General features: G+C 39.7%; 1 protein-coding gene across 1 annotated transcript in view; it reads left to right on the forward strand.

Moving 5' to 3' along the window:
* Positions 1-12,451, forward strand: part of ADARB2 (adenosine deaminase RNA specific B2 (inactive)) — a 196,335-nt gene that overhangs the window by 119,848 nt on the left and 64,036 nt on the right. The window contains exon 4 of the mRNA XM_036760531.1: positions 11,623-11,791. Within this exon, the coding sequence (XP_036616426.1) occupies positions 11,623-11,791 (169 nt within the window). The remainder of the gene's footprint in view (positions 1-11,622; positions 11,792-12,451) is intronic.

The following is a 12,451-nucleotide window of genomic DNA, read 5'->3' on the forward strand; positions in this document are numbered from 1 at the left end:
ATATCTGTGGCAGAATTCAAACTCAAGTCTTCTGGATCCAAATCCAGATCCTTATCTACTATACTATTTAGCTGCCATTACAGAGTTCCACACACAGTAGGTACTTCAAGAGTGCTTGCTGAAACTCAAAGTATTGATAGTTGTTAGTGACTGACAGAATGCTTAGGAGATAATTCCTAAAACCTTAGTTTAGGGGTAGAACCTGGAGAGGAAATGAAGAGGTCCATAGCAGAAACAGAAAAAGATAGGAAAATGCCCAGACTACATCCTATGCCTTCCATAATACCACTTCAAAAGGCTAAGTACTCAAATTCTTCTTAAACCTACATGAAATTTTTACCTGCAGCATTTTTTGCATAATTAAGTTCATAACTTTAAAAGTTCCTGTATATTGGAATTTGATCATATTACTAGAGCAGCTTATACTAAAATGCCTCATTCTCTTCTATGCCTCAAGTAGGTTTTCAGTGGGATGTTTCCAAAAACTACTGTAAAAATTAGAGGTATGCCCCATACTTCTCATACTCCCAGATTTGGGGAATAAGTCTAGTTTCACTTTATCCATATTCTGCACAATATAATCCATATTCTTCATAATTATTCGTAATTGTTTATACCCTGAGCAATAACTTGTCTTAATGTTTACTTTATCTGTGGTATTTCTGTATCTAAATTCAATCATACATCACTTTACAGAGGCCTAGATTTGGGGTGGGGGGTTGCAATCTGTGATTTTATCAGGATTTGGAAGATGTGGTGTAGAAACTCCTTCCACTCTTGCATGCTCTCTGTTTTTGCAGAAATAATTTGTATAATTACCCATACTGGTAGGAACATAAACTGTACTTCAAAATCTAATCTAATTTCCATCAACCTATCACTATTATTATTTTTTACTATATACCTAAATATATTATACTTTGATGAGTGTGTGAATGTGTCCATCCTTTTAAAAAGATTTCACTTCAGAGATACAGTTTATATTTGAATCAGTACTGTATAACCACTGTACAATTAAAATCTGATTTGCCATTTTAATAAAGTATTATAATCACCTAACTCTTACTAATGTGTCCTGCGAAAGCAGTGATATGAAGTTGCTGGCATAGACTGTGTCTAACTTAAATCATTGCTATTCAATCTTGATTTTCAAAGGAATTCATCCTTGAAAGTGTTCAAAGGATTGGGTATAAGAACAAGAAAGAATGGAAAGTTTTTTTTTCATTTTTTGAGCTTTAGAATAGGGGTTGTTAACCTTTTCTTGTACCATAGACCCCATTGGCTGTATGGCAAAACCTATGGAGTCCTTCTAAGAATAACACAAGAACAATAATAGTAATAATGATTGGAAGGAAATGCTAAGGTTAGTGAAAATAAAGATATATTTTTCCCACTCAAGTTCACAGACACCTTCCCCACACCTCACCTCCAGTTAAGAACTACTGTTTTACAGCAACTTTGCAGACCATGCATAGTATGTTCTCACTCTCTCTCTCTCCCTCCCTCCTTCCCTCCCTCCTCCCCACTTTGACTTTATATCCATCTCCTGTTTCCTTCAATCCAGTGAAAAAATGCCTTTTTTCTGAGGAACACCACAGAACCAGGCCCTCCAAAGGCCCCCAGCACCATTTAAACACCACTGTATTGACCTTATCTTGCTTTAAAATTCCTAAGGTTGCCATTTACTCTCATTTTTCCTCAGGAGCAACTTCCCCTCCACTGTGCCCAAGAGAAGTTCCTTTTCTTTACTCATGGCAGAAGGCCTCATTTTCAAACTTAAACCCTCCTTGTTCATCAAAGGCTATTTAGCAGACACTCGACTACGTATTATTTTTACATAATTCATTATTGTGCCTAATTTTGTCCTTCATACTTAGAGTGATACAATCGCCAAAGAAACATTTCAAGTCTTGGTTTAAGGAAATCTGCTATTGCTATTAGTATAGTAGGGGATAAGGATTAGTCCTTTAGTTTCAACGGTACAGGGAAATATTGAGTGAGGAAACTTCCCTCTGTCAATTCAGGCCAGCACCTACCCTGTAACCTATTGTCTTAGAGAAATGCCTAGAACACCAAGGGGTTAAGTGATGTGACCAGGGTCATGCAGCTAGTATTTGTCAGAGACAGAACTTGAACTCAGATTTTCATCACTTCAAGGTCAGTTCTCTGTTATTCCACACTGCCTCTAAATGTTCTGTTATCTAGCACATTTAGATACTCTAAATAGCAAAGCACCACCACGCATCTTTTAATAGTTTGAAGAAATCATGATTTTAACTGACTGGACAGTGACATAGCTTTGATCACTCCATTTGTCCTTAAACTGTGGGGTTCCAATCTGGGATTTCCCATAAGTGCATCATAAAGGATTCAACCACTGCACTGGAATTCAAGCAATGGTTTATTTATAGGACTTGTTCAGTTATGTTATTCTTCATGCTGAAGGGCGCCAATGGACCAATTGAGTTTTCCCATCCCTTGTCCTCCATTTTTGCTAAAAGGTTAGCTAATCATATCAAATCATCAATTTGAACCTGAGGAAAGAGGAGGGGAAACAAAGGGCAACATCATTCAGTTTAGCCCTCTCTTTATACAGATGTAGAAATTGAGGCCAGAAAAGTCAGATAAGAGTCCAAGGAGAGATGTGAACCTAGGTGCTTTCATTCCAAATCTAACATGCTGCTGCCCCTTTTTCTGATCATACATATCCTTATTAGGGGTCTTTCATGACATTTTAGCACATAAAATGTTAGTACTGTGCATATCAAATATGGATAATCAATGTTCATAGAAATAGAGTACAGTAAAAGTAATTACACTTTGATGAAAATATTTTAGTCCGTTTGATGCTTTAGGCATTTCATGATCATATATTTTATCAGGAATTTCATTGCAAATATCAGCTATCATGGTACTAGAAATATGTATCATGGTCTGGTTAATAGAATCCCAGCTAATAGACAGTTTGTTTATATACCTGTCCATTGGTGTTATTCATTAACAACTAATAGTACTCTATGAATCAGAGAATTGGTGGATGGCCATGAGAGAATAGGCAGTGGTAAATTTCTCCCCAGAGACGTTGAAAGCTTTGACGAAGTAACAACCAGTTTACACATTTCTATTTTTTCCCATTCATGGCACCATCATTATCCCATGAACTTAGGCTGGAAAAAAATAAAGTTATCTTTGAAACCTTCCTTCATCTTCACCTTCTATTTCCAAGTCACCAAATCCACGGAAAGATTCCTTCACTTCCTTTGCTTCACTCTTTCCTGCCAACCTACCCCTGCCAACATCACTTAATTCAGGGTCACATCACCTTACATCTAGATTACTGAACTAGAAACCCATTTCTTTTCTCAATCTATCCTGCCTTCAATGCAAAATTAATCTTGCTGAAGCATCATTTTCATCATGTCTCTCAAGAGCCCTCATTGCTCCCCATTATCAATGAAATAATGCTCAACTCTTCAGGCTGATATAGAAGGGCCAACACAGTGGTACAGAAGAAAGAACATTGGATTGAGAGTCAATGGATCTGGGTTTAAATCCCGAATCTGTCACTTATTAATTGCATGATCTTGAGCAAATCACAACCACTTTGGACTCTAGTTTCTTCATCTGTTAAATGGATTAGTTGGAATAGATGAGCTCAAAAGTCTTTTCCAGGTCTACATCTATGATCCTATCTAGCCTTTTCTCCTATTGTGACTTTACTGGAACTCTCTGACCCACTCAAATTAGTCAACTTAACCATCCCCTAAATATACCTTATAGTTTCCTACCTCCATGTCTTTTTTCATGCCTTTCCTTCTGCCTAGAATGCCTTCTTCTCAGCTCCATCTCTATCACCTTGGACAAATCCCCCAATCTCCAACTGGTTTGTCCCTTGTAAAATGATTCCTAGCTATAGCTGTCATAAAGTACATGGCTATTTATTTCCCAATTTAAAAGATACTCATATGAAATTTAGATAATGATAACATTTTCAAGAAAGATATCCCATTACTTTCATTTCCTAGACTGACTGTAAGCCATTTTCTGCAAGATCCTTTCAGGGTGAAAATAGCTCCCTCACTAACTATTTCTGAACAACCAACATTTTGTTTGATCTGCTACCCCTTTGCAGAATGCCATGGATCCCCAGTCCCCCAACAAGAATTCATAGGTAAACAGCTGACTTCACCCTCAGTCCCTACAGAATCAGGCTCCATTTATAAATGATTATCACTTCAGCCTACTGAATTCTTCCTATCTGAAGAGCCATGGGCTCAACATGGCTGGTGGGAAACAAAACTTTGTCAAGCAGATGTCTAACTTAAAACCACTGAGTAGAAATCAGGTCAAGATGCTAGACTGCTATTTAAAAAAAGGAACTAAGCCTGATTTTCATCTGTTTCTAAAACCTCCCTACTTAGGAAAATAAAGAGTTCAAGGTAGGGAGAAGAGAAAAGGGGTCATTTGAGTCCTATTTATTTTGTTTTGCTTTTAAACCAAAATTAACAACTAAAAGTGTTCAGGTGGGACAAATTAAGTTGTCCAGCTCAATCTCCAGCCCTATCACACATTCAATAATTTCTTTGGGCCTCAGTTTCTTTATAAAATGAGGTAAGAGTGGGGAATAGATCCAAAAATTTACTTCCATTAAGCAAATATTTCTAAGTTGGTACTTCATTTAAGGCACCATGCTAGGTTCTGGGAATACAGGGACAAAAACATTAATGGTTCCTGCCTTCAAGGAGTTTCTATTCTGCTAGGGATAGGAGCTGGGGGTACGTTAATAAAACATATACACATATGTGAATAATAGAAGGTAATTCAAGGAAGGAGATAGCTCTAAGACTGGAGCTAAAGAGGTGTTCCCTGAGCCGAGCCTTTAAGGAAGATAAGGGATTCTGAGAGGCTGAAATGAAGACAGATTGTATACTAGGCATGAGAGACTGATGTGGGCCAAGTCACAGAGGAAGGAGATGGAATGTCACATTCAAGGAACAATAAGTAGTCTAGTTGGTGCTCCATCAACTGCTTTTCAGCTCTAACATTCCATCATTCTGTAGTATTAGTCACATTCTGGGAGGGAGGGAGGGAGGAAGGCAGGCAGGAAGGAAGGAAGGAAGGAAGGAAGGAAGGAAGGAAGGAAGGAAGGAAAGAAGGAAGGAAGGAAGGAAGACAAACCCAAGAAATACAAGCATAAAAAATACATACAAACAGACCTTGCTCACAAGGAGTTCACACTCTAATACAAGTGGGAAAATACAAATAGGTGAATGTTGACTACTAGAGTATTTTGGTTTGGAGAGATCCATAGTTAACCCATGACATACCCTTTGCAAAATCAATGGCATTAGTTTGATTAGTGCCCAGAGCAAGACATGGAAAAGAGGTAGAGTACAACGGGGTCCATTTGGCACAACAGATGGCAAGATGGCTTAGGTACATAGCTGAATGATATGTGAAGTATGGTTTGGAGTCTGCCTAGCTAGAATGGACTATGTAAATTCCTGCTCACTCAGTCCTCCAGCCAGTCCACTCAGCCCCAGGACAGTAGTTCTAAAACTTGAGTGGCTTAAATCCCCCAATGTCTGGCATTGGAGTTCTGGAGATCAGGTGCAAAACAGACTAATCCCAGGAGAGAGAAGCAAGACAGCAGCAACCAAGCATACAGCAAGATGGTGCAGGTGAATGACTGGGCTTTTATGATCATATTTAAATCCCATTCCTACATGATTTTAAAATGCTTTTAAATATCCTTACAATGGAATTATGAGCCCTGAAAAGTTCCATATGGACACTGCACAAGGGGCCAGTATTGCCAAAGAAAAGCTGGAATCTAGATACAAAATGGACCTTGCTAGCAAAACCCCCCAACAGGGAAAAGCCTGAAATGTAAATTCACTTTGAGTAGGGATTATTTCATTCTTTGTACTTATATCTCCATTGCCTAGCCCTGTAGCGGGCATATAGTAGGTGCTTAACTGTTGTTGAGTGATTGATATACAGACCCCACTTTGAAGCTTTCCTTCGCTTAGTTAATAACAGGAAAAAAATCATTTGTCATCTATTAATGTGTTACTCCACCAACTCCTGCTACGCATCTTTTTTGCCCAAAGCCTTCCTGTTCTCCCCATTTTCCTCTCCTCTCTCCCTCACTGCTACTTGATCTCCTCTTCCCTTCTCTCCCATCATCTCCTTTTTCTATGATTGTTTGATCCAAAATGAAAGCGGAAAAAATTTAAATTTTTCTTCGTTCATGTGTTCACATATAAATGTATGTCTAGGAGGCGTGGAGATTTTATTTTTGGACCTAAAACTCCAGATAGAATCCCAAGTGATCAATACATTAGGCACTCACTACATACCAAGAATTCTGCTAGACACTGTAAGAGAAAGGAAAGGAAACATGTCTTAAGCACCTACTATGGGCCGGGCACTAAATGATTTACAGATATTAATCTCATATGATCTTCACAACAACCCTGGGAGGTAGATGCTATTATTATACCCACTTTCAATTGAGGCAACCTAGGCAGAGGTTAAGTGACTTGCCCAAGGTCACACAACTACTAAGGGTCTGATGCCAGACTTGAAATCATTTATTGCTAACTCCAGACCCAGTGTTCTATATGTTGTGCCTTAGTAGAACTGGTCTTGCCCTCAAGGAGCTTACAATCTATTTGAAAAGATAAGTCTTTCACGCCAAAACAACACTAAGGGAGTGATGTAAAATTGTTTCTAATCAAGCACTAGATTGTGGGGTATGGAATACACACAACATTTGAACAACCCACACACTCAGCAGGTGGTTTTTGTTAAATGTTTAACAACAGTGACAGTGTTTTTCCTGTCCCTTTTTCCCTTGAGCCTCCCTTTGCTTCAAACAGGAAAACAAGACTGGCAGCAATAGACTGCCTTTGGCAGTAAGCAGACGTGGAAAACAGCAGGAGGCCAAAGTCGGCCTTTTAAAGCTGACCTGGCAGAGAAAGAGTGGTTTTAAAATAAAAGGGGAAGTCGCAGGCACCTAATAGTATCAAAGGCAGGATTATCTCAAGCAATCTACACTACTTCATTGAACGTCCTTGTAAGACAAGTACTACGCTTGGCCCCGTGGAAAGTTTAAGTAGAAAATATATTTCCTGCCCTCAGGGAGCTTATGCTCTAATAAAAGATACAGTAAAAAATATAAATATGCGTGAAAATTGTTAAGGACTGTTTTAATAAAAAAGGAAAATTAATGTTAGAACTGAATCACTCTAAATTCTATTTGAATACAAGATGAATAAGATTCTAACCTTTAAAATTATTTTTAAAGGAATTGTTGCTAGCACTTCCCTCTGAATTGTCCTACTTTTTTTTTTACCGACTTTTATGTTTTATCATGTTCCCATTCCTGATGCTCTATGCAAGTATAATTCCATGGGATGATGCCTCTTCTTCAATCCCTCAAGTACCACAGGACTTATATCTGCAAAGGAACTTTCAGATCATCTCACTCAGTCCTCTTATTTCGTACTTGCAGAAGCTGAAGCCCAGAAAAGTTAAGGGAGTTACCAAATGTCACAGAGTAATATTGGAAGCAGTTGAGTGGCTCAGTGGATAGAGCACTAGGCCTGGAGTCAGGAAGATCAGAGTTCAAATCCAGCCTCAGACACTTACTAACTGTATGACCCTGGGCAAGTCACTTAACCCTATTTCCCTTAATCCACTGGAGCAGAAAATGGCAAACCACTCTAGTATCTTTGGCAAGAAAACCCACGACAGTATTGGTGTTTTATGATCCACAGAATCACAAAGAGTCAGACATAACTGAATGACTAAACAACAACACAATAGAAGTAATAGAAGTAGCAGTAGTAGCAGTAGTAGCAGTAGTAGTAGTAGTAGTAGTAGTAGTAGTAGTAGTAGTAGTAGTAGTAGTAGTAAGTTGCCAGGCTGTGATTCAAACCCAAATGCTCCAGCACCAACACCAATACTCTTTCACTATACCCAATCCCTGATTCATGTCACATTTCATTTTTAACTGAAAATTTTTAGAGACCCTTGAGTATAAACTCTATAGGTCAGCCCATCTAAATAATGTCCAAGTGATCTGTGCCTGGTTATCAAACCCCTCTGTGACCTGACTCCATCCTACCTCCCCAACCTCACTACTCTTCATCCCATATTCCCTCTACACCACTTGAGCCCCATCTCCTTATAGATACCAACACTACCCTACCCCATTCTTACTCCCTCATTTTCCATCAAGCTATCTCTCCAATTAAAATGCCCTTTCTGGTCTTCTCCAGTTATTCAAACACTAACCACCCTTCAGGGCCAAACACAAGCCCCTTCTTAGTTTCATGAAGCTTTTTTCTGATTAGTTCTCCATGCTTCAGACATACTTACAAACAGTAACTTATTTAGCACTTGATTTTTCCAAACACATCAGTCTTGAACTCCAATTTAGATGATAAGTTTCTTAGGGCAGTGACCATGTATTCAAGACCTATTCAGTGTCCTCTACTGCAACCAACATGGTGCCAGGGAGATAGACTAGTTCCCTCAGGAAAACATTGATAGAGAAGAATGACAGCTTAATCATCTTCTGCCCCAACAGATGTCCTCACTAAGTAACCCTCAGTGTCCCTGAGTTGATAACTATGATAAAGAGCATTTATATAGTACTTTAAGGTTTACAAAGCAGTTTATAAGAGAGGAGAGGAGAGAAAAGAAGAGGAGATGAGAGGAGATATGGGAAGAGCTACGTCTCTATAACGAGAAGACCTGGGTTCAAATTCTCCCTCTGAATCTTTCTACCTATATAACCATAGGCAAATCACTGAACATCCCTAGAACTCAGTTTGCTCATCTGTAAAATGAGGGGATTAAACTAGGTGACCTCAAAGGTCCTTTCTGGTCCTGGAACAAGGATCCTTTATGTATATATGTTTGACAGTAGAATCTTGGAGTAGAATGCAAGAATGAGAAAGACACAGGAGAGAAGGAGCATGTCACACTCATAAACAAATGCCCTCTTTCACAGACCTAAAAAGCTAGCTTCTATTTCATTGTTGTAGGGCAGGCCCTGGGTAAATGGAATGGACACTTACTTGCTACAATTGAGAAGTGGAACCTGGGAAGAAGCTGGCCTCCGGGAGTCTGTTCCTCACAGCAATCCATGAAAATCTGTATCATTCATCTATGCCTTAAGAAACAGCTAGTATGTTCCTTCTTAGGATTTAAGAAGGAGAATGGAGGAAACGACCTCCTAGCCATACGTGCCAATCCAATGAGCTGGGAAAGGATGTCAGGCTCCTTAGAAATGAGCTGTTAGATAAAATGGAAGCCATTGTGACCATCTATTTGTCCTGTATCTCTTACTGGAAAATACACCGCCTGGTGATTTTGAACTAAAAAATCAGTTTCATTTTCATTTGTTGATCATCTGGAGCATTATTCAATGTTTTCTCCATGTACAAAGCAAGTCTCTGTCACTATGAGATCCATAGCATAAACAAGTCATTCCTAAAATATGGCCACAAAAATGAGAACAGGGCAAAGCAGATGTCCTGGGGGAATGTGTATAGAAAGAAGAGTATATAAAACATTCACCAAGAGAAACTCTGCTCCCAACTGCGCCTGAGTTTTTAATATTCCAAGCACAGATTTCTCCCACCTGAGGCTGTTTGCCTTAATCACATCTCTGCTAAGTTTTCACTTTGGAGATCTTATTGGATGGGTGTCCCATAATAAGTGATTATAGCTCTCAATGAAAAATTCAAGTTGGCCTGCTACTTGGCTCCTCATTGATGAGATGTCACTGGGGCCAGAATAATTTGGAGAGTTTTTGCCCTCCCCTTCCCACATGCCCACCTCCCTCCAGCTCCCCCCAAAATCAATCTGTGTAATATCACACTGCAAGTGGACATGTTTGGCAAAGCATTCAGCTGCAACTCAAGTGGGCTGGTCTTGGGCTTTGGATCAATATGGTTTACTCTTCAACACAGCGGTAGACCATCTTATCAAGGTGATACTCTTTACAAGTGCTCTTAGGGTACAGATGAATGTGCATATGATATATTGTGCCTCCAAGTTCTTTAAAACCACTGAATCTTCAATGCTAAAGATTTGGAGATTTGCTCATGTTTCAGGACAAAGCCCAGTTAAGTCAGAAAAGCAGGCAAATCAAGGCAGGATGGCAGGCATTATGGAATCCAATACCCCGTATATTTTACAAAACTTTGGTCAAAACCTAGTTAGAAACTCCAGAGCTTGAGAGCACTGTTGTCCTGATTTGGTTAATTACCCAAATTTTGAAGTCCAGCTCTGATTCCCAAATACTTTTAAAGGCCTGCTATATTTTTCCTTTATTGTTCTGAAGAATCCTACCTTGAACAAGCTGTAATAGGATTGCTAAAACTTTATGCAAGCCCACCTCCTATTGACACTTTGCCTTAAACTTTGAGTCATGGGCTCAGTGGAGTAGACCAAGCCACCTTTGACATTGATCTCAGTCAGCAACAAACTACCACCTTGATGGGTCTCATGGGAGAAAGGGACAGAGGGACACAATGTAAAAGGGAAACTCCCTACAAAGCAGAGACTACAGCAATGCCATCTTTCTATCCTTCGTCTGACGGCTTGGGCAAAGTGAATCATCTTGTGTCGAACAGTTGGGATCATTTCTATGACCGCTGGACTGAGTTTCCACGGTAGCCATTCTCCAGTGCTTCCTCTTTTTCTATTATTATCTTTCCCACCTCCATCATAACCCCAAGCCCAAAATATAAAACACCACCTACAGACCACCAGGAAAATAACCAATTGCCCTCAGGAATAAGCCAAACCTAGATTTTGATACTGGAGAAGGAAATAGCAAACCACTCCAGTATCCCAAAAAAACCCAAAATGGCATCACAAAGAGTTGGACATGACTGAAGCAACAGAACAACAAGATTTTGACAGCTCTGATCTAGATACCCATGCTGAAACTTAAATTCAGTGTGTTTTTTATCTTTTCAACATAAGAACTTTAGAAATGAAAACTTATGCTGATTTTCCATAGCCATATTATAAGGAAGGTGGAAAGGAAACCTTCCAAAAAGTATCTTGCACAGCCCATGAGCCAAGTAATCCATCAGTAATTTTTATTGTTTCTATCATCAAATGATGTAGCTACATGATTTGTAGATAAGCTTTGAAACAAAACTTTGACTTCTTACTTTTATTGCCTGGTATACAGGTCCTTTTTTAGTTTCAGAGTACCAGGATAATTTGGGGCTGGGGGAATATGAAGGAATAGGTTAATAAAAGTTCACATCTGTAAAGTGTTTAAGTTTCCCAAATCTATCATCAACTCTGAGAGGTAGGAAGTACATGCATACTATCTCCATTTTACAGACAGAGAAACCAAGGGCTGAGCTTAAGTAGGTCATTTCTCCATCATCAGGAATCTAGTAAGCATCAGAGCTAAACCTTAAACCCACCATTATCCTCACATCCAATTCTCCTTCCCCCATGCCCTGTTGCCTCCTCCAAGAGCCACCTCTGAAAAGATGGTGCTACAGGATCCCTCAAAGGCAAGGGTTCCAAAGAACTCTCCACCATTTTGAAAGTTCTTCTCTGTGTCTGTTTCCACAGGCTTGGATGTTAGGCATGCTCAGGTAATTGCACTGTCATCGGGCACCAAGTGCATAAATGGAGAATACATCAATGACCAGGGACTCGTGGTCAATGACTGCCATGCTGAGATTGTGGCGAGGAGAGCATTTGTTTACTTCCTCTACTCACAGCTGGAGCTGCACCTCAGGTAAATTGAACACTGTTGATGCCTGAGAAATGCTTTACAGTCTTTCTTGGAACAGATCTGTCCTCTGGACATCTGCACTCATGGTTCCTTTATGACAGCGTTTATGTGTCTTAGGCTGATGTGTGCCCCAGTACCCAGAGAAAACCAGAGCTAGTTATTCCACAGAGTAGGATCAGGTGGCTGCTTTTTTTTTCATTCTGGCAGATTTTCCACCCCTAATGATTAGATATGAATCATAAAGTATACGTTCTTATTAAGCCTACTGACGACTCTTTGAGCACCAGCTGTATTACCATGCGGGACTGGCAGAAGATTGAAAGACCGGTCATCCTGCTCATTTACTGGCATTTCTCTTCCCTAATAATGACTATCTCCTGACAATGAGTTATTTCAGCAGACAATTTTCAAGGCTCACGCGAACATGCACATGTGCGTGTGCGCGCGCACGCACGCACACACACACACACACACATACACACGCCCTGCGTGCATGCTTCAGTGGTATTTGTCATTAAAACCCTCTCCAAAGGACAGAAGTCATGTTAAGAATACAGCTACCTAGGGGGATCCAGGCACGGGCAATTAGAGCTCCTTCTCTACAATACCAAAAACACCATCTTAGACAGCAGGTGAAATGTCTGGAATCGAGTAGCAGACAGA

The sequence above is a fragment of the Trichosurus vulpecula genome, chromosome 5 (genome assembly GCF_011100635.1).
Source record: "Trichosurus vulpecula isolate mTriVul1 chromosome 5, mTriVul1.pri, whole genome shotgun sequence".
Lineage (NCBI taxonomy): Eukaryota > Metazoa > Chordata > Mammalia > Diprotodontia > Phalangeridae > Trichosurus > Trichosurus vulpecula.